This window comes from Pristis pectinata, chromosome 2 (assembly GCF_009764475.1).
Source record: "Pristis pectinata isolate sPriPec2 chromosome 2, sPriPec2.1.pri, whole genome shotgun sequence".
NCBI lineage: Eukaryota > Metazoa > Chordata > Chondrichthyes > Rhinopristiformes > Pristidae > Pristis > Pristis pectinata.
The window spans coordinates 31,989,599-32,009,335 of record NC_067406.1 but is presented as its reverse complement, the minus strand read 5'-3'; the positions used below and the strand labels follow the sequence as shown (position 1 = coordinate 32,009,335).

Below are 19,737 nucleotides of genomic sequence, written 5' to 3'. Positions count from 1 at the left end.
CCCCTTTCCTGAAGTCAATGACCAGCTCTTTCGTTTTGTTGACATTGAGGGAAAGGTTGTTGTCATGACACCATTCCACTAAGCTCTCTATCTCCTTCCTGTACTCCAACTCATCGCTGTTTGAGATACAGCGTACAACGATGGTATCATCTGTAAACTTGTAGATGGAGTTAGAGCAGAATCTGGCCACACAGTCATGAGTGTATAGGGAGTAGAGTAGAGGGCTGAAGGTGCACCAGTGTTGAGAATAATTGTGCCGGAGGTATTGCTGCCTATCCTCACTGATTGCAGTCTGTTTGTTAGAAAGTCAAGGATCCAGTTACAGAGGGAGGTGTTGAGTCCCATGTCTCAGAGTTTGGTGACAAGTTTGCTTGTGATTATAGTATTGTAGTCAATAAACAATAGTAGGTGTCTTTACTGTCCAGATGCTCCAGAGCTGAGTGTAGGGCCAGGGAGATGGTGTCCGCTGTAGACCTGTTTCGGCAATAGGCGAATTGCAGTGGATCAAGATTGTCTGGTAGGCTGCACTTTGGAGAAGTTTGAAATGGTTGCAAGTGCCCACTACTGGTCTGCCTGCTGGTGTGAGCTGAAGAAGGAGATGAAGTCTGATTTTATGGAGTGTGACTGTCGATGATCCCCTTAAAATAGCAGTGTTAAATATTTCAGCAGCTACATGCTGAAATGAGCCAGAGGCAAGGAGATTAGGTGATCTCAACTTGTGAACTTGTGCTTGAGGTTTTATGAGTTCACAGTTGTGCATGAGCATTCAGCGCAGACATTGTTCTTCCAAAAATGCAGATAACATCGTAGCTGCCTGTGAAAACCAGGTGGACAAGATGTTGGATGCTGAACTTTGTCTACCTCCTGTGACGTGATCTGTGGGTGCCTGGGAGACTTTACGTGCCCACGTCATCCACAAAGAGGAATGTAGCTCCAGACAAATAGGAATTGTAAGGCAATTTTGGCTGCAGCAAAGTGTTTGAAGGGTCAGTCTTCAGTGCGGGAGTAAGCTGTGAGCATGTAAAGTGATGTGCGCCAGTCTGGAAAGGGGTGTAGGTTTAGTAAAATTGGCCCTCGAATTAACATGATCCTGAATCCAGCAGTAATAAAAGCTTGTTCTTCTGTCAGTTGTTATGACCTTGCACCTTATTGTCTTACTTGCACTGCACTTTTTCTGTAGCTGTGACACTTTATATTCTGTATTGTTTTACCTTGTACTACCTCAATGCACTGTGTAATGAATTGATCTGTACGAACGGCATGCAAGACAAGTTTTTCACTGTACCTCAATACAAGTGACAATAATAAGCCAATTCCAATGCCAGTGACCAGTGGCTCTTGTTTTTCAGACTAATGTGGTTGAAAATCTCACTGGTAAAGAGTTGTGAGCACTGCACTCTAGATGATGTCCTTTAGGTAAGTTTGAGATCAGATAAACAGCCCAAGCAAACACAAAATCTCACTCAAATATTTCCATATTTTCTCGCAACACGAAGCCATTCAGCCCTTTGATCACAGAGAAATCACATTCCCCATTATATTTTCTTATAACCTGATCCCCCTACATTCCTATCAGCTCCCCCAGATTTTACCACTCGCCTACATTCGGGGCAATTCAGAATTTCCAATCAACCAGCATGTCTTTGGGATGTGGGAGGTAAGTGGGGCATCCAAACAAAACCCACATGGTCACAAGCAGAAAATTTAAACTCCATACAGACCGCACTGGATGTCAAACTTGAGCCCAGGTTGCTGGAGCTGTAAGGGAGCAGCTCTACCAGTTGACAACTGGCTCTCAAATACATAGAAACGTGTAATATTACTTCACACCATATTAATGTGATTTTCACTGATGCAGTGCATTATTTTGGCATCATAAAGGAGAACATTATCCTCAATTACTCAATTCTCCTCAAATAATTATCCTCAATTAAAATCAATTACAATTAATTACTCAAATTCATCATTGAGTTGAGCAACGATATAAAATTACAAATACAGATGTTTTGTTCATCAAAAGTCAAAAATGAAGTGTTGGAAATACTCAGAAAGTCAATTTGTGGAGAAAGAGAAACAGAGCTAATGTTTCAAGCTTCGAGTTAGAAGTCAAATGTGAAAGGAGTTTCAAGTTGGAAACAAAATGGGTTGGGAGGACAGAACAAAAGGACAGGTTTATGATAGGATATAATACAACAGAGAGTAAGTAAATGAGGATGATGGTGCAAGACAAAATTAGGTGGTAATTGAGAAAAAACAACATATGAGCCTGGAAAATATTTAAGACCCAATTCAGTAATATGAAATTATTGAACTCAGTTTTGAGTCCAGAAGACTAGGCAATGTGTGCCTTGTTAAAAGATAAGGTGCTGTTCCTGGAGCATGCATTGAGTTTCACTAGGCAGGCATAGGAGACTAGAATTAGTGACGTGAGAGTGGGATGGAGAATTCATGAAACTTGATGGGAAGATGGGTGGAATCTTTTGTGGTTCTGGGAGGGATGGAAGGGAAGCAGATATCTGGGAAGGACTTAGTTGGTGAGGTTGAGAGTGTGGTTCTCAATTGAGGAAAATGGAAGACATACTGGTTGGTGGTATCACCACAAAAATTGTGACCAGGAGAATGGAAGCGAGTGATTGCAGGAAGGGGGATGACAGGTAATCCATGTAGTCCATGTGTATGTGGATTCAGTGGGTTTAGGGTGAACATTGGTCACTGGCTTATCCCCAAAAATGACCTCACTGTTCATATCAATTATCTTCTACTGTTCCTTTAAGGAAGTTAAGGGAAGACAAGGAGGTAAATGATATGAACGGTGTGGTTTTTTTTGCTCCAGGCAATTCATTCATGAATTCTGCTCTCAGTGAAATGCAAAGAGTCAGTTATTAACAGCATAGAGAAAAAGAAAAGGAAATTCAAGCATTATTTAAATATTTATAATCAGCATTAGAATCATTCTAGGCTTCCTCTTTCATTGTTTTTACCACAGTGATTGAGATAAGATCCAATAATTGTGCCTGGTGTAAGATAATAGCACATACAAAGATTGTACTGAAACGAATCACTTCAAGGAAAATTTAATTCCATCAAATGTCATTTATTAATACAGAAGGTACTAATAATAGTTCTAAAATGCTGCAATGTTCAAATACAGTTTTATTGCAGTTTTTGCAAATTGTCTTTCCTGTTTGCTACTTGAGAACTACTGACATGAAGAACAATAATAGAGTCATGGAGTCTAGAACATGGAAATGCACCCATCAACCCAACTGGTCCATGCCAACAAAGATTCCCCTCTAAGCTAGTCCCATTTGCCTACGTTCAGCCCATATCCCTCTAAACCTTTCCTATCCATGTACCTGTCCAAATACTTTTTAAATGTTGTTAATGTACCTGCCTCGACCATTTCCTCTGGCAGCTCATTCCATGTATTGACCACACTCTGGTTGAAAAAGCTGCCCCTCAAATTCATATTAAATCTCTCCCCTCTCACAAACCTATGCCATCTAGTTCTTGATTCCCAAACCCTGGCAGAAAGCCTGTGCGCATTCACCCTATCTATGCCCCTCATGATTTTATACACTTCTATAAGATCACCCCTCATTCTCCTACACTCCAATGAAATTATGAGTGAAGGTGATCTCAGCTTGTGAATTTGAGCTTGAGGTTTTATGAGTTCACAGCCTTTGAATCTTTGAAATCTTTGAAATAATAATGAAACACAAATCTTTGAAATAATAATGTTTCATTTCAGTAAAACTTTCAGTTAAGTAGAAACCCTGAACTAAGACGTAACAAGTCTCATTTATTAAGATATGTCTGGGGCCAGTTTCTGTTTGCCTCAACAGTAGCCTTCTATGTTCTGATGACACATTTTTATCAGTTAATGTCTCTCATGGAAATACCACTGATTTTCATGCTTACAACAAATGTTGACCTTCACATACAGAACAGAGATAGATTATTCAAGCCAATTGTTCTGATCCCACAGTGGCCCAGCAGTTAGCACTGGTGCCTCACAGTTCTGGAGACCTGGGCTGGGTGCCATCTTTACACATTCTGCGACCATATGCCAAAGGTGTACTGGTTGGTAGGTTTTGGCTGCTGAAAATTACCCCTAATGTTACAGGAGAATCAGTGGCAGGGGAACGGGGTGGGAGTGTAAATTGTTGATGGTGATATGAGAGGAAAAATGGGATTGATGTCGATGGGCACTTAATAGTTGGTGTGGACATGGTGGGTCAAGGGGTTTCCATACTGTATGTCTCTGTAAGCATTTATATTCCACACGTTCTTCCTACCATTCTATTACACTTAATCCTTTCAGCATATCATTCTATTCATTTCTCCTTCTTGTGCCTTTCTGCTCACCAACTTGACCAAGTTCTTTCAATGGACTGGATTTTCCTGAGTAATGATGGCAGTCCGTGTGCTAGTGCTTAGAAACTCAAGATTCCCACTAATGAAGGCGCAGTTTCCAAACTTCCTGGCAGGGGGTTCTTGGCGGTTTCGTCACCACTGTATCAGAACACCATCTTCCTACCATTCGCATTACTTGTGCAATTGAATCTGCCTATTGAATCTGTGCCAGATTAGTCCTGGTGCAGCTTCAGTAACTTTACTTAGTTGAATAGAGAAAAACAGTTACTTGGGACTTTTAAATTCACATTTCTTTGAAGTACTTGAATTAATGTCTGTGCTAGGTGAAAGAGAGCTGTTTTAGCCTTATCCTACTTTCTAGTTCTTGGTCCACAAGCCTGCAAGTCACAGTTCTTTAAGTACACATCCAAATACTACTTAAACATGATGAGGGTTTCTGCTTTCAGGCAGTAAGATTCCAAGCCTGACTTCATATCCCCTCCAATCCTTCTGCTGATTACTTCAAATCAGAGCCTCCTAGTTTCAAACCTTTTTGCTAAGGGAAATACAATAGATCCTTCCTATTTACCCAGGACCCATATCATTTAATACACTTCAGTTAAGTCTTCTCTCGGTCTCTTCTGCTTGAAGAAAGCAATGTGTGTCTATCCAATCTTCCACTATTGCTAAAACTTTTCAATCTTGGCAATATCCTCATAAATCTCCTCTGCACCTTTTCTTGTGTAATCACATCTATTCTGTAATGTGGTAATCAGGGTTTTATGCAGTTCTCAAGCTGATGCCTAACCAGTACTGTGTACATAATGTGCCTACTCTTACATTCTATGCCACAGCTAAAACAAACAACAGCATCCTCAATGCATTGTTAACCAAGTTATTGAACTGTCCTGCTACTCAGATCTATAGACATACAGTATACTCCAAGGCTCCATACCTTTCAGTATCCACCAAGTTATTATGCATTCTCTTTCCATGTTTCACCTCCCCATTTGCATTATCTCACACTTTTCTGAAATGTATTCCATTTGTCAATTTTCTGCTCAACTGACCTGACCATCAATATCTGCCTGTGGATTAAAACTTTCCTGCTCAATGTCAACACACTGAATGTCTGCAAACTACTTTATTATGCTCCCTTGATTTAAGTCTGAATCATTAAAATATTTTACAAACAGCAAAAGACTAAATATTGAGCCCAAGAAACCAATTGGAAACTGTCTGCAGTTGAGGAAACACACGTAACTTATTGTCTTTTGTGTCATACAATGGAACAAATTTTGGACTTTACTTGCCGCTCTCCTTTGAATCCTATGGACTTTCATTTTTTTGACCGGCCTGCCATCAGGGACTTCTATATATCTGTTTCTTGCACCTTGTCCACTACATCCCTATCCTTTTTAGGATATTTAGTTCAGTAAACTACATATTGTGTGGTGTGACATATCATTTTAGAAACATTCTTGTTCTTAAGTGGAAACAAAATAAAACACTTTATAGAAGTACATTTAGTGTACTAACAATCTACATAACTAATGGTTTTAAGTCTTGTTCCTGTCTTCATTGATTTGTGAAACATTTCCAAAGAAGATATTAACTCAACTTAGTTATACTCTATACATTAAAAAGTTGTCAATATTTTATCACAAATCCTCTGTGACACAAGTGTCTACTCCAATGATGTTACAATGTGTTGAATACACTACAGGGAGGTGCAGAAATATTATTCCTTTCCAGTCACACAATAGACATCAAGGAGGGTTCAAAGCTTTGCACAGAGAAACTTCTCTGCAGGGAACTATAAACATATATTTTATTTGTAAAATGAATTAAGATTGCCTTTAGCACATACAACTATTATCCTTCTGATTCCACCATGATCTCACTCAAATGAATATCTCCATATTTCATATTCATGCATACAATAGACTTTGTGTGATGTGAAATGATGGCATTTGTTTTACGTTGTAACATCAAATGCTCAAAAGACAGAAACTGCTATTTCATTGTCAATGTTAATACATCTAAAATTGTAGCTTTACTTTCTTGTTATTTCTAAATGCTAATTTCAACAGTGTATACAATTTCATGTGGCAAACTCTAATGAGAAACACCATATGATTAATATAATTGAAAGTTAATCCGAAATATTGTTTTGCATTGAGCTATCTGAAAGGTTTAAATGAGTGGTATACTCCAAAGAAGAACGGTGGTAGGATATTACAACTAGAACAGTTTCAATACAGCTTGAGATATAAAATCCATTTCGTACATGCCACTTTTTTTGTGGACAATTAAGTAGCACACAGGTGTTAAGAATTCTAATACCATTAAAAGTGAGATGTTCTTTGAATGAGAAGGCAATTTTCTTATGAGTTAAAGATTTACCATTTCAATCTACTGTGCTCATGAAGAACAAATCAAAATGTTGAATCCTCAGGGAAGGCTATAAAGAGGGCGTTACTTGAAGTCTCTAGAATAAGATCATCAGAAGTACTTTCTTAACGCTTGAACAGGATTTTCAATGAGTATGCATAATACAAATGCTATGATTTGTGCCAAAACTGTATGACCCAGGAAGAGGTAAAACTAGGAAGAGGAAAAAAAGAATATTGGTATTGTTCATAATTCTCAAATAACCACACATCTTTCGGATAAAAGGCTTTTCTCAGCATGTTTTGATGGTGTAGGGTATGAATTTCCTCAGTGCTGCTCCTTCTCTGTCATTGTCAACTCCAATATCAAGTCTAACTGTGATGAAGGAGAAGCATCTCAGAAAATCCATGGTATAAGAATGTAGAAATTTTTTGGAGAGAATTATATTTCATCCTGGGATTAGATTGTCTTTAATAAATTAAATGTCATTAAGTATAGAATGATTTTCCTCATAATTTCAGATTTACACATTGGGGATAATTGGCAAAGAAAACAGAAGATTTTGTTTAATGTTTTCTTTCTATGATTTCCCCTTCAAACTCATTTGCAGATCACTGAGCAAACTCTGCTGTGAACCAGCAGATACAGGGAACACTTGAAAAAGAAGTTTTAAAAGCTATTCCTTGTCATATTAAACTAGCAAAGTTTAATTAATATACCTTTGAATGCATTTATCATAAAATATAGTCATTCTAAGCCATGGTATTAATCCAACACCAGTGAATAACCCAATTATTTTCTCAGCTCACTGCCCACCCAATTTCATTGTAATTGCCGAACTTTAAGTATAAGTTGTGCTCAGTAGAGCTGAACTTTCCACACCAGCTTAATCTTATTTTCCTGGGCACAAGACCTGGCCATGTTCCCAGGGTGAATGAATCACTGTTGGGTGTTACATGGAAAAGCCAGGCCATGAAGACTCGTTATTCCATGCTCCACTGTCCTCCCCTAACATATTCCATCATCTTCAGCTCTTTGTCACTTCCACCTGTCACCTCTCAGCTTCTGACATTCCACCCATCTCTCACCCCCTCATCTGGATCTACCTGTCACCTGCCAGCTCTTGCTCCCCCTTTCCCTCCACCTTTTTCTACTGGCTATCTCCCCCTTTCCAGTCCAGATGAAGGGCCTCGACCCGAAACGTCGACTGTCCATTTCCCTCCATAGACGCTGCCTGACCTGCTGAGTTCCACCAGCGCTTGTGTGTTGCTCCAGATTCCAGCATCTGCAGTTTCTTGTGTCTCCATGAAGATATAGGTACAGTGCATATTTACCATATGCCTTTACTAATTCTCTTCTGACATCTAGAAATAGAACTCTACTATCCTGTGCTTGTTGACTTGCTTCGATTTTCAGTCCAGAGGCAGCTTGATATATTTATTCTCATTTCTAAATTTCAAATGGCTCTGTGATCTCACCCATCCTTGACTCTGTAATGTCCTCCAACTCTTCAAGTCTCTGAGATCTCTAAACTTTACCATCTTGCCTCTAATTTTAATTTCTCCATCATCAGTGCCCGTATCTTCATCCGCCAAGGTCTTACGCTCACCCACAAAACTTTTCTACCTTGCCCTAGTTCTTTAAGAATCTTCATAAAGCCTACTTTTCTGACCACCCTTTTGGCCACCAGTCCTAATGTTTGCTCCTGTTTAGCCATGCATTATCATCAAAATTTGTAAATCTGCAAAGTACCTTGGGACATTATGATATAAATGTTAATTCTTATTGTAGTTGAAAATACATAAATAGGCCCAGAATCAAATCAGGGGAAATTATGGAATAACTCACCATGTTGATGTCTGTGTAATGAAGGAGTGTCTCCTGTAGCCCATAATACATATCTATCACAGCAGGATGTATCAGAAAACAGGCGTAGCTGAGATTGGCGAGCGGAATCCATAACTTGCTGGACAGTAAAGTACTAACAAACCCTAAGGGGAAAATTGATAAGAACCAAAACAAAAGAAGTTTGAAATATAGCCATGATTTCAATAGATATTAGACCAATAAACTTCCTAAATAAAAAATCAACATGATTCTCATTGTTTACTGGAATACTCACGTACAGTTTTCCTAAATGGAAAACAACTGAATGATTGATGATGTATCCAAGTTACATTTTTAAGCATTTCAGGCAAGATTAGGATGGCAAGATTTTTATCATCAGGTTTTCACCTCTCCTCTTTACACTTACATCATTGGTGTCCCTCCGGTAGGCCTCAAATAATTGAGGTAATGATTTTTGACAGATCAATCTTTGTGGGGACAGCCTACGCTTAATGTCTACACGGAAGCATATTTTTAATTAATGTCACTGGGTGAATCCAAAACAGAAACACAAGATACAAGTCATTGATCACCAGGACCCAGGGACCACCAGATAAAGATCGTTTGCTCCCTTAGTCAATTAATATGATGTCCAATGGAATTTCAATATTCACTCAGCTATTCATCATCTTATGTTCCACCAAATGCAATGTAGTATTATTTCTATTACTGCATGCATCAATCCAAATCTGTTTTATGCATGCATTATATTTAAATACAGATCAACATTCCTCACTCTGACCATTTAACGTTTCTCCTTCCTTCATTTCTTTCATGTATAATGTATAAAAAAATGAGTGACTTGCAATCTATACATTAAAATCTGTCCAAGGTTTGAATACTGCTGTTGGATCTGGGAGACAATCATGGCCCCTTTCCCAGAAAGGACAAAGGAAAATATTTCCCATTTGATTATGTTCCTTTCAATTCCATCTCTTTTGTATTGCCTTCGTATTTGGTCATTTGAGTTTTCCCTTTTCACCTGTGCGATATTTCACATTTGCCAAGCTGTTCATTCTCTTTCCCTCTATCTCATTGAACACTAACAATTCTTTACTGGAACCTCAGGGTTACTGACTTCCTTCAGTTTCATATTTTAATATTACAGTCTTCCAAAACAGGGATTTTTATAGTTTTTAATCTTTATAGGTTTGGGGCTGTCTCATTCAAGAGGCCTTTATTTCTTAGTGGAAAAGAATAGATATAGTAATTTGAGTAAAACAATGACATTTTTGAAATCAAAATACAGGGTTAGAATTAACCATTTACAACTCTTTAATAAAGGAAAATAAATAAAACTGCAAATGCTTGAATCTGAAACAAAAACAGAAATGCTGGAAGAACTCAGCCAGTCAAGCAGCATCTGTGGAAAGAGAAACCAGTCAACGTTTCATGTTAGTTACATTTCTCAGTTCTGTGAAAGGATCGATAAAATAGGGGCCGGAAGGTTGTTTCCACTGGTAGGTGAGACTAGAACTAAGGGATAGAGCCTCAAGATTCGGGGGAATAGATTTAGGACAGAGATGAGGAGAAACTGTTTTTCCCAGAAAGTAGTCAATCCGTGGAATACTCTGCCCAGGAAAGCAGTAGAGGCTCCCTCATTAAATATATTTAAGACACAGTTAGATAGATTTTTGCATAGTAGGGGAATTAAGGTTTATGGGGAAAAGGCAGTTAGGTGGAGCTGAGTCCACGGCTAGATTAGCCATGATCTTATTGAATGGCAGAGCAGCCTCGACAGGCCAGATGACCTACTCCTGCTCCTATTTCTTATGTTCTTATGACCTGAAACATTGTTTTTTTCTTTTTACTGATGCTCCCTGACTGCTTCAGTTTTTCAAGCATTTCCGTTTTTGTTGCAATGAATAAAGGGTTTGCTACACAATCTTGTTTCCTTATTGGTGTGAACATGTGTCTTAACTACTGGAATACCTCACCCAGATTACTGATCTTAGTTGGTGTTGCTCCTTCTAATGTAGAAAACAAATTCCTAGATGTTTCACATTCTGTGATGAACATACCTTTATTTTTTTTAAATAGTGTCACTGTAAGTTTTTGTATTCATGTTTTTTCTATCTTCTTTAAAAGCCATAATAGGATTTGACACTAATAGTTGGAAAAATGCTGCAGGTATATGCTCATATACATGAAATATCTAAGCCATTGCATGGCTTTCAGGAGTGACTGACCACAGCTTACTCTATTTATAACATTGGTATAAAACAGTGGTGAGTTGACTGAAACATTTCTATTTCAGTTTATTTTTTAATTTGTTTCAAAATTATTTTGTAACCATTGATTGCCCCATTGATGGCTGTGAGTATCTAACACAAACCTGATGTTCAGAACTCCCCTTCATCAAAGGTTAGCATAACTCTGAAGTTCCAACCTCTTTTACTCTGCCATAGGTTGACTTTAGATTTTGATCCTAGCTGAACAAGCTGACAGGCTTTTTTAAGTGTCACATTTACACAGCATATTTCCCCGATTACACTAGGTATGTATTTTAAAGTAGACACCAATGGATTGAGTATAATTATTCTTACTGGTATGAAAATAATTCAAATCGACCAAAAAGTCAAGATTTGCAGCTTGGTGCTTGACGTTCATAGTCAGAGAGACAATAAGTCTGACACAACTGGTCCAGCTTCACCCTATCAAGAATGGTGAAAATCCTCAGGGATCCCACTTTTGATTGCTATCCAATAACTCATGGAGATTTTGCATATGTGGCATTAGCATCACCAGTGCTGCACCTATGGTGGATAATATACCCTGATGCAGCCTAGAAACAATTGGTTGAGGCACAATGTTCAGTTAGAACCCATAGAGATAGCACGACATTAATCTTTCCTTTTTTTCAGCTGAAGGAAATGATGGTCCACTGAAAACTGGATGTCATAAAAACAGCCTATTTTTTAATGTCTCTTCAAAGCCTTGCCTTATGCATATTGAGGTAGGCCACTTGGAATGCTCTCTACACTTGAACTAGACCAACCCTAGTTATACCAGTCCTAGCTGCAGAAGGTGTGACAGACGGTAAAGATGGATCCACTCTGCTCCTCTAGGGTTATGGCCTGACTTGAAACTGCAACTTACTGTCAATTGAATTCTAGTGTCAAAGATCTGATTTAAGGTTATAACAAGTGAAACATTGCTGAGGATGTTTGTATTTCACCATAATTGTACCTGCATGTCCTTCTTCACACACAAGTATGATCCAGCCAACTGCAGCAGCCCAAGCAGTCCTGTGTAATGCCTGATATAGCACAAGGGATACAGAATAGGACTCAACAGAGTCATCCAATGCATACCCCAGTGCTATTACTGCAGCCATTGTGGTCAGAGAACACAGCCATCCGGTAAGAACTGAAGTCTAGAAAAGAGAGGATTTTTATATTTTCTTTAAACAGCAACAACAATTTGCAATTAACATTAGAAAGTCCTAATAAGTTTTACAGGAATGGATACTGAGCACCAGATGGCCCTGGAGAGAGAGAGCTGCAGCAAAAGCAGGCATGAGAAGAAAGGAAAGCAGTTAAAAAAAGATAAAAGGAGACCCAGGTTTGGAGCAGGAATGAGAATGAAAACAAGAAAACAAAATTCAAAGTGTGACATCACAGGAAGGCTGTGATTGGCTAGTGAGTACCACAGTTCCTTTCACTCTCTCTAGAGTTATGGTTTGGTCCACGTAAGCTTCCAGTGATAGTGCGTCGTCTAAATAAACAGCTCAAAAGACATTAAACAGATTGAAAACTATAATTAGACAACTGAACTTACTGAAAATAGATAGATTAAATAAATAAAGGATAGCAAGTAGAGAGAATATTGAGAATTTGATGGAGTATAAGATAAGATACAAAAGTCACATGTACATTGAAACACACAGTGAAATACATCTTTCTGCATAGTGTTCTGGGGGCAGCTCGCAAGCTTTGCCACGCTTCCGGCGCCAAAAGAGCATGCCCACAACTTCCTAACCCATATGTCTTTGGAATCTCTCACCAACTTTTACAGATGCACCATAGAAAGCATGCTATCTGGATGTATCATGGCTCGGTACGGCAACTGCTCTGCCCAGGACCGCAAGAAACTGCAAGAGAGTTGTGGACACAGCCCAGTGCATCACGGAAACCAGCCTCCCCTCCTTGGACTCTGTCTTTACCTCTCATTGTCTTGGTGAAGCAGCCAGCATAATCACAGACCCCACCCACCCGGGACATTCTCTCTTCTCTCCTTTTCCATCGGGTAGAAGATACAGGAACCTGAGGGCACATACCACCAGACTTAAGGACAGCTTCTACCCTACTGTGATAAGACTATTGAACGGTTCCCTTATTCAATGAGATGGACTATGACCTCATGATCTACCTTGTTGTGACCTTGCACCTTATTGCACTGCACTTTCTCTGTAGCTATGACACTTTACTGTGTACTGTTATTGTTTTTACCTGTACTACATCAATGCACTCTGTACTAACTCACTGTAACTGCACTGTGTAATGAATTGACCTGTATGATCGGTTTGTAAGACAAGCTTTTCACTGTACCTCGGTACAAGTGACAATAATAAACCAATACCAATACCAAGAATGTGGGAGGAAACCCACACAGACACAGGGAGAACATACAAACTCCTTACAGACAGTGGCCGGATTTGAACCCAGGTCGCTGGCACTGTAAAGCGTTACCCTAACCGCTACACTACCGTGTATCAATGAATGAAAGGAAACCAGGAATTCTTACCACAGCTGAGGAACACAGAGGTAGTTAGGTGATTAGTTGGTGACCACAACAAGTTTTCTTTGGAGTTTGAGCTAAATAACATTAAAGGTCAAGGGATGCTAATAAAAAAAATAATATTAATTAGATTTTAAACGAGGAAGTAGAATATTTTTCTTGGTAATTGATAGGCAGCTGAGACCTGTTGCTTGCAATTCCTTTTCCATGTGAAAAATTCAAGACACTTCGTGAGGATAAAAGATGTCACACAGAGGGTGCAGAGGAAAGTAGGCGAGCCAGAAGTTGAGGTGTACATTGATACCAAAGGTGTAGCGAGGGAAGGAATTGAGGTCTCACCATCAGACTTTCAGAGGCTGGGGAGGAAGTTGAAAGTTAGTACCTCAAAGACAGTTACCCCATTATCATGTGTCAGCAAGGATAGCAACTGAAAGAGAAGGAGGATCAATGCATAGCTTGAGGTATAGTGCAGCAGGAGGGGCTTATGATTCCAAGAACTTCTGGGCCCCTTCTTGGTCAGGAAGCACCTATTCAAAAGAGAACAGCTACTCATCAACTGAACCAAAGTCTTCATAGAGAAATTCACTAGTCTGAGTGTGCAGGGTTTAAGCTAAAGATCAGGGATGTAGACACCAGTAAATAGAAATAGAAAAGAGAAATAAGGTGCATGAAGGAGTAAGAGTGTGATACAATAGTAAGGGAGGAAGTAATACCACGTTAGATAGTCGCAGACTATGAAGGATTACAAGGAATACAAAGATAGGTTTAGAATGCATTGTATAAAAGTACAAAATCAGGTAAATAATTTTGGTGAGCCAAAGCACAAGTACCTGTGTGGAAATATGAGGTATTGACAATAACGGAAATGTAGCTTAAAATGATGAGGACTGGGCACTTAAAATTCATGGATACGATGTTTCCAGAGGAGATAGGTGAGGAAAATGTTGGTGAGGTGGCATTAGGGAAGACATTGAATTGTTGGAAAGAGAGAATGCTCTTGAACAAGAACAACATCAATTTGGTGAGAGTTTAGAAGCAGAGAAGGTACAATCACAATACTGGGGTATTCAATAGTCCTCCAAACAATAGTAGAAAACAAAGGAGCAAATCTACAAAGAAATTATAGAGAATAGCAAAAACTACAGAGCAGTGAAAATGGGGGAACTTAACTATTCAAATATCAACTGTGATGATGGTGGAATGGAGGGGAAAGAGGGGAGTAGTTTCTGAAATATTTTCAGGAGAACTGCCTTGAACAATCTTATCTTGTTCCAAGTCAGAGGGTAGTATTGTTCAAACAGATGTTGGGGAATGAGGTGCTCCATGTTCTCATGGGTAAGTATGATTATCATATCACAAAGGTTTAGATGAGTGATGGAGAAGGCCAAGGAGCAATTTAAATGAGAACCTTTAAACTGAAAGGGTGCTTACTTCAATGGGATGAGAGGGAGTCCATCCAGGGTAAAATGGAACCAAATAATGACAGGAAGTGGAACAATCTTTAAGGAGGAGATGTTTTGGGTACAGACCAGATACATTCCCACAAGAGAGAAAGGTGGAGGAACCATAGCCTGTAGCCCCGGATGGTACAGAAGACATAAAGAATCCCCAAAAAAGTGAAGGTATAATACACATCAGATGAATTATTTAACTTGAAATCAGGCTGAACAATGAGGGGGAGTGAAAAAAAATGGAAATAAGACTGGCAATGAGAAAGTAAGAGAATAGAATGACAGTTAACATTAAAGGGAACACTTTTATGTTAAATGGTAAGTGGGTAGTAAGAAAAAGGATCAGATATCTTTAGAAGTGCAGGGCAAGGCTTGAATATTTAATAAGTACTTTGTATTGGTGTTTATAAAAGAAGAGAATCTTAAGCAAATATTGAAGATAAAAGAGGTAATAAATATGGTGGAAATTGCTAGTCAGCAGAAATTACTTTTGGTGAATTAATAATTGAGAAGAAGATGATAGCAAATGAAATAAGCAGGTATTTTGCATCAGTCTTCACTATGCAGAATACGTAGCATCCCACAAATAGCTGTAAATCAGGAATTAGAAGGGAAAGAAGAACTCAGGAAAATTGCTATCACCAGGACAGTGACGCTGAACAAATTGGTAGAGCTGTGGGCTGACAAGTCTCCTGGTCCTGATACACATCATCCTGGGGTCATAAAAGAAGTGGCTAATGAGACAGGTGATGAAAAACACAATGATACTGGAGGAACTCAGCAGGCCAGGCAGCGTCCGTGGAGAAAAGCAGGTGGTCAATGTTTCGGGTCAGGACCCTTCTTTAGGACTGAAGATTGGAAAAGGGGAACCCCAATATGCAGGAGGGAAAAGCAGAGCAGTGATCGGCGGACAAAAGAGGGGAGGCGGGTTGGGCACAAGGTGGTGATAGGTAGATGCAGGTAAGAGATAGTGATAGGCAGGTGTGAGGGAGGAGGGGAGAGCAGATCCACTGGGGAATGGGTCAAAGGTAAGGAGGTAAAAAGGGGGTAGAAAAAAGAGATAGGCTAGGAAAGGGAAGAAAAGAAGGGGCATGGGAGGGTGTGGGGCAGGGATGGGTGGTTTGAGGGGATTACTTAAAGTGGGAGAATTCAATGTTCATGCCATTAGGCTGCAAGGTTCCAAGACAGAAAATGAGGTGCTGTTCCTCCAGTTTGCGCTTGGAATTCTCCTGGCAGTGGAGGAGGCCGAGGACTGACATATCTATGATGGAGTGGGGGGGGGAGTTGAAGTGACTGGCAACGGGGAGCTACAGATTGCGGTTACGGATGGAGCGCAGGTGTTCTGTGAAACAGTCACTAAGTCTGCATTTATTCTCGCCAGTGTAGAGGAGGCCACACTTGGACCACTGAATGCAGTAGATGAAATTAAGGGAGATGCAGATAAATTTTTGTCTCACCTGAAAGGACTGGCTTACCTGCTACTGTGGTCGAGAGAGTTCGCACCCACATCTCTGCCATTTCCCGCACCTCTGCTCTCATCCCCACCCCTCCCAGACCCAAAAGGGATAGGGTCCCCCTTTTCTTCACATTTCATCCTACCAGCCTACATATCCAACACAGCAATTTCCGCCACTTCCACCATCTCCAACAGGACCCCACCACCCTCCCCAACCCTTTCTGCCTTTCAAAGGGACTGCTCTTTCCGCGACTCTTTTGTTCACTCCTCCCTCCCCACCCATCCCGCTCCCAACCGGGAGACTTTCCATTCCCCCCCGCCATAGGTGAAACACCTGCACCTCCATCACCTCCATCCAGGGACCCAAACAGTCCTTTCTGGTGAGACAGAGATTTACTTGCACCTCCATTAATATCATCTACTGCGTTCGGTCCTCCAAGTGTGGCCTCACCTACATTGGTGAGACCAAACGCAGACTACGTGACCGTTTTGCGGAACACCTACACTCTGCCCGTAACTGCGATCTGCATCTCCCTTTTGCCAGTCACTTCAACTCCCCGTCCCACTCCATCATAGATATGTCAGTCCTCGGCCTCCTCCACTGCCAGGAGAATTCCAAGCCCAAACTGGAGAAACAGCACCTCATTTTCCGTCTTGGAAGCTTGCAGCCTAACAGCATGAACAGTGAATTCTCCCACTTTAAGTAATCTCCTCAACCAATGACACCCCTCCCCCCAACCATGTCTCTTCTTTTCTTCCCTTTCCTAGCCTATCTCTCTTTTTTATACCACCCCTCTTTTACCTCCTTACCTTTGACCCATCCCCTGGTGGATCTGCTCTCCCCTCCTCCCCAGCACCTGCCTATCACTATCTCTTACCTGCATCTACCTATCACCACCTTGTGCCCACCCCACCTCCCCTCTTTTGTCCACCTATCACTGCTCTGCTTTTCCCTCCTATATATTGGGCTTCCCCTTTTCTTATCCTCTGTCCTGAAGAAGGGTCCTGACCCGAAACATTGACCGTCTGCTTTTCTCCACGGATGCTGTCTGGCCTGCTGAGTTCCTCCAGCATCATAGTGTTTTTCATCTAGATATTCCAGCATATGCAGTACTTTGTTTCTCTGGAGACAGGTGATGCATTGCCTTTAATTTTCTAAAATTCACTAGATTCAGGAAAAGTTCTGCTAATTTGGAGAATAGTAAATGTTACTCCTTCGTTCTAAAATGGAAGGAGATAGAAAGTAAGAAACTGCAAGCTAATTACTTTAACATCTTTCATAGGAAAAAGTTAGAAACTATAGTTAGAGATGTTATAGGAAGGCACTTAAAAATAATTCAAGATAATAAAGCAAAGTCAGCATTGTTCTCTGAAAGAGAAATTAAGTTTGACCAATTTATTGGAGTTTTTTAAAGAAGTAACATGCAGATAATGGTGAACTAGTGTTTGTACGAAACATAGTTTTCCAGAAAGCATTTGACAGGGTGCTGCACTAAAGATTATTGCAGAAAATAAAAGCCTATTGTATAAGAAGTAAGATTTTAACATGGATAGAAGATTGGGTAGAGAACAGAAAATTTATTTCTTTATTTCTGACGACATAAAGGTAGGTAGGATAGTAATTTGTGAAGAATCAAAACAGGGTTAGTACAAAAGGGTGCTTGATGGTCAGTGTGAACTAGGTGGGCCGAAGAGCCCATTTCTGTGCTCTATGACTCTGACAAAAAGGGGCTACGAAGGTATATAGATAACAACGTTATTGTTTATTGCTAGGGTAATTAAACATAAAAGTAAGGATGTTATGCTTAAGCTATAAACAACATTGGTGAGACCACAGAAATCTTATGGTATTATCTTTTATTGCTAGGAAGAATTGTGCACAAAAGTAAGGAGTTTAGGCTTCAGTTATACGGTATATGACATTGGTGAATCTGTATCTGGAGTACTGTTTACAGTATTGATCTCCTTATTTAAAGAAAGACGTTAAAGTTTTATTCACAGCCTAATATGTGAATGTCTTATGAGGAAAGACTAGGCTCATAGCCATTGGAATTTTGAAGACGGTGATGTGACTTGACTGAAACATATAAGATCATGAGAGGTCTCAACAAGGTGGATGTGGAGATGATGTTTCCTTTTATAGGGAAATTGATGGTTAGCTGTAGCTGTTTAAAAATAATAAGACAGAGATGAGGTGGATTTTTTCTCTCATTGAGTCATGAGCTTTTGGAGCTGTCTTCCTCAAAGGATGGTGGAAACAGAGTTGTTGAATATTTTTTAAACAGTGGAAATAGATGCAATAGAAGTAAGACGCTGAAAGGTTACTATGGGTAGACAAGGATGTGGAGCCACAATGTGATTAAAGAGCAGAGCAGGCTTGGGATGTTGAATGGCTTACTCCTTCTAATTTGTATGTTACTATGAATATAACAAACTATCAAGACTCCTCTGGTTCATGTCACTTAGCCAGTTTTCCACCATACTGCTGAAGCATCTTTTATTCTATTGGCATGAATCTGGATAACAAACCTATTATGCCGTCTTTTATCAAACTTAATCTGAATATTTACATACACCACGTCAGCCCTCTACATTGTCTCACTTGAAACTCTATCGAACAAGTTAGCTTAATGTAATTTGTTTTGAACAAATAGTTTCAGGTTACAGGAAGCTGTTGTCTATTTGGTAAAATGGGCAGAGCAATGGATGATCGAATTTAATCCTGATAGGTCTGAGGTGATGCACTTTGGGAGGACTAATAATGCTAGAACATACACAATGAATGGTAGGGCCCCACGGTGAATGGAGGAACAGAGAGACCTCGGTGTACAAGTGAAGGTGGCAGCACCAATAGATAGGGGTGAAGAATGCATATGGGATACTGGCCTTCATTAACTAGGGCATAGAATTAGGCAGTCTATGTGCAGCTTTATTAACATTGGTTAGGTCACGGTTGGAATACTGTGTAAAGTTCTGGTCAGCACACTATAGGAAGGATGTGGATGCACTAGAGAGGGTACAGAAGAAATTCACCAGGATGTTTTCTGGGACGGAATATTTTAGTTCTGAGGAGAGACTGGATAGGCTGGGTTTGTTTTAATTGGTGGCAGAGGAGGCCGAAGTGAGACTCAGGTTCACTCCCAACCTCCAGTACTGTTGGTGAGAAGTTTGCACCTTCTCCCTGTAACCACGTGGGTTTCCTCCCACATCCCAGTGTAAATTGCCCTTAATACTGGTAGATGGCAGAATGAAAAGATGATTGGAGGGAAGGGTAAGAACACAAAAAAATAGAAGTACAATTAGGCCTCCCTTCCCCTCAAGCCTGCCCCACCATTCAATATAATCCTGGCTGATCCACCTCAGGCTTCAACCCCTTCTCAATACCAGATCTGCCTGGCTTTCTATCCTTTGACCTATCAAAAATTTATCTACCTCCACTTTAAATACTTCCAA

At 40.0% G+C, this 19,737-nt stretch overlaps 1 protein-coding gene across 1 annotated transcript in view; it reads right to left on the bottom strand.

Moving 5' to 3' along the window:
* Positions 1-6,861: 6,861 nt before the first annotated feature.
* Positions 6,862-19,737, bottom strand: part of oacyl (O-acyltransferase like) — a 65,250-nt gene continuing 52,374 nt past the window's right edge. The window contains exons 13-15 of the mRNA XM_052034107.1: positions 11,827-12,013; positions 8,599-8,741; positions 6,862-6,963 (exon numbers count right to left, since the gene is read on the bottom strand). Coding sequence (XP_051890067.1) covers positions 6,862-6,963; positions 8,599-8,741; positions 11,827-12,013 — 432 coding nt within the window. The remainder of the gene's footprint in view (positions 6,964-8,598; positions 8,742-11,826; positions 12,014-19,737) is intronic.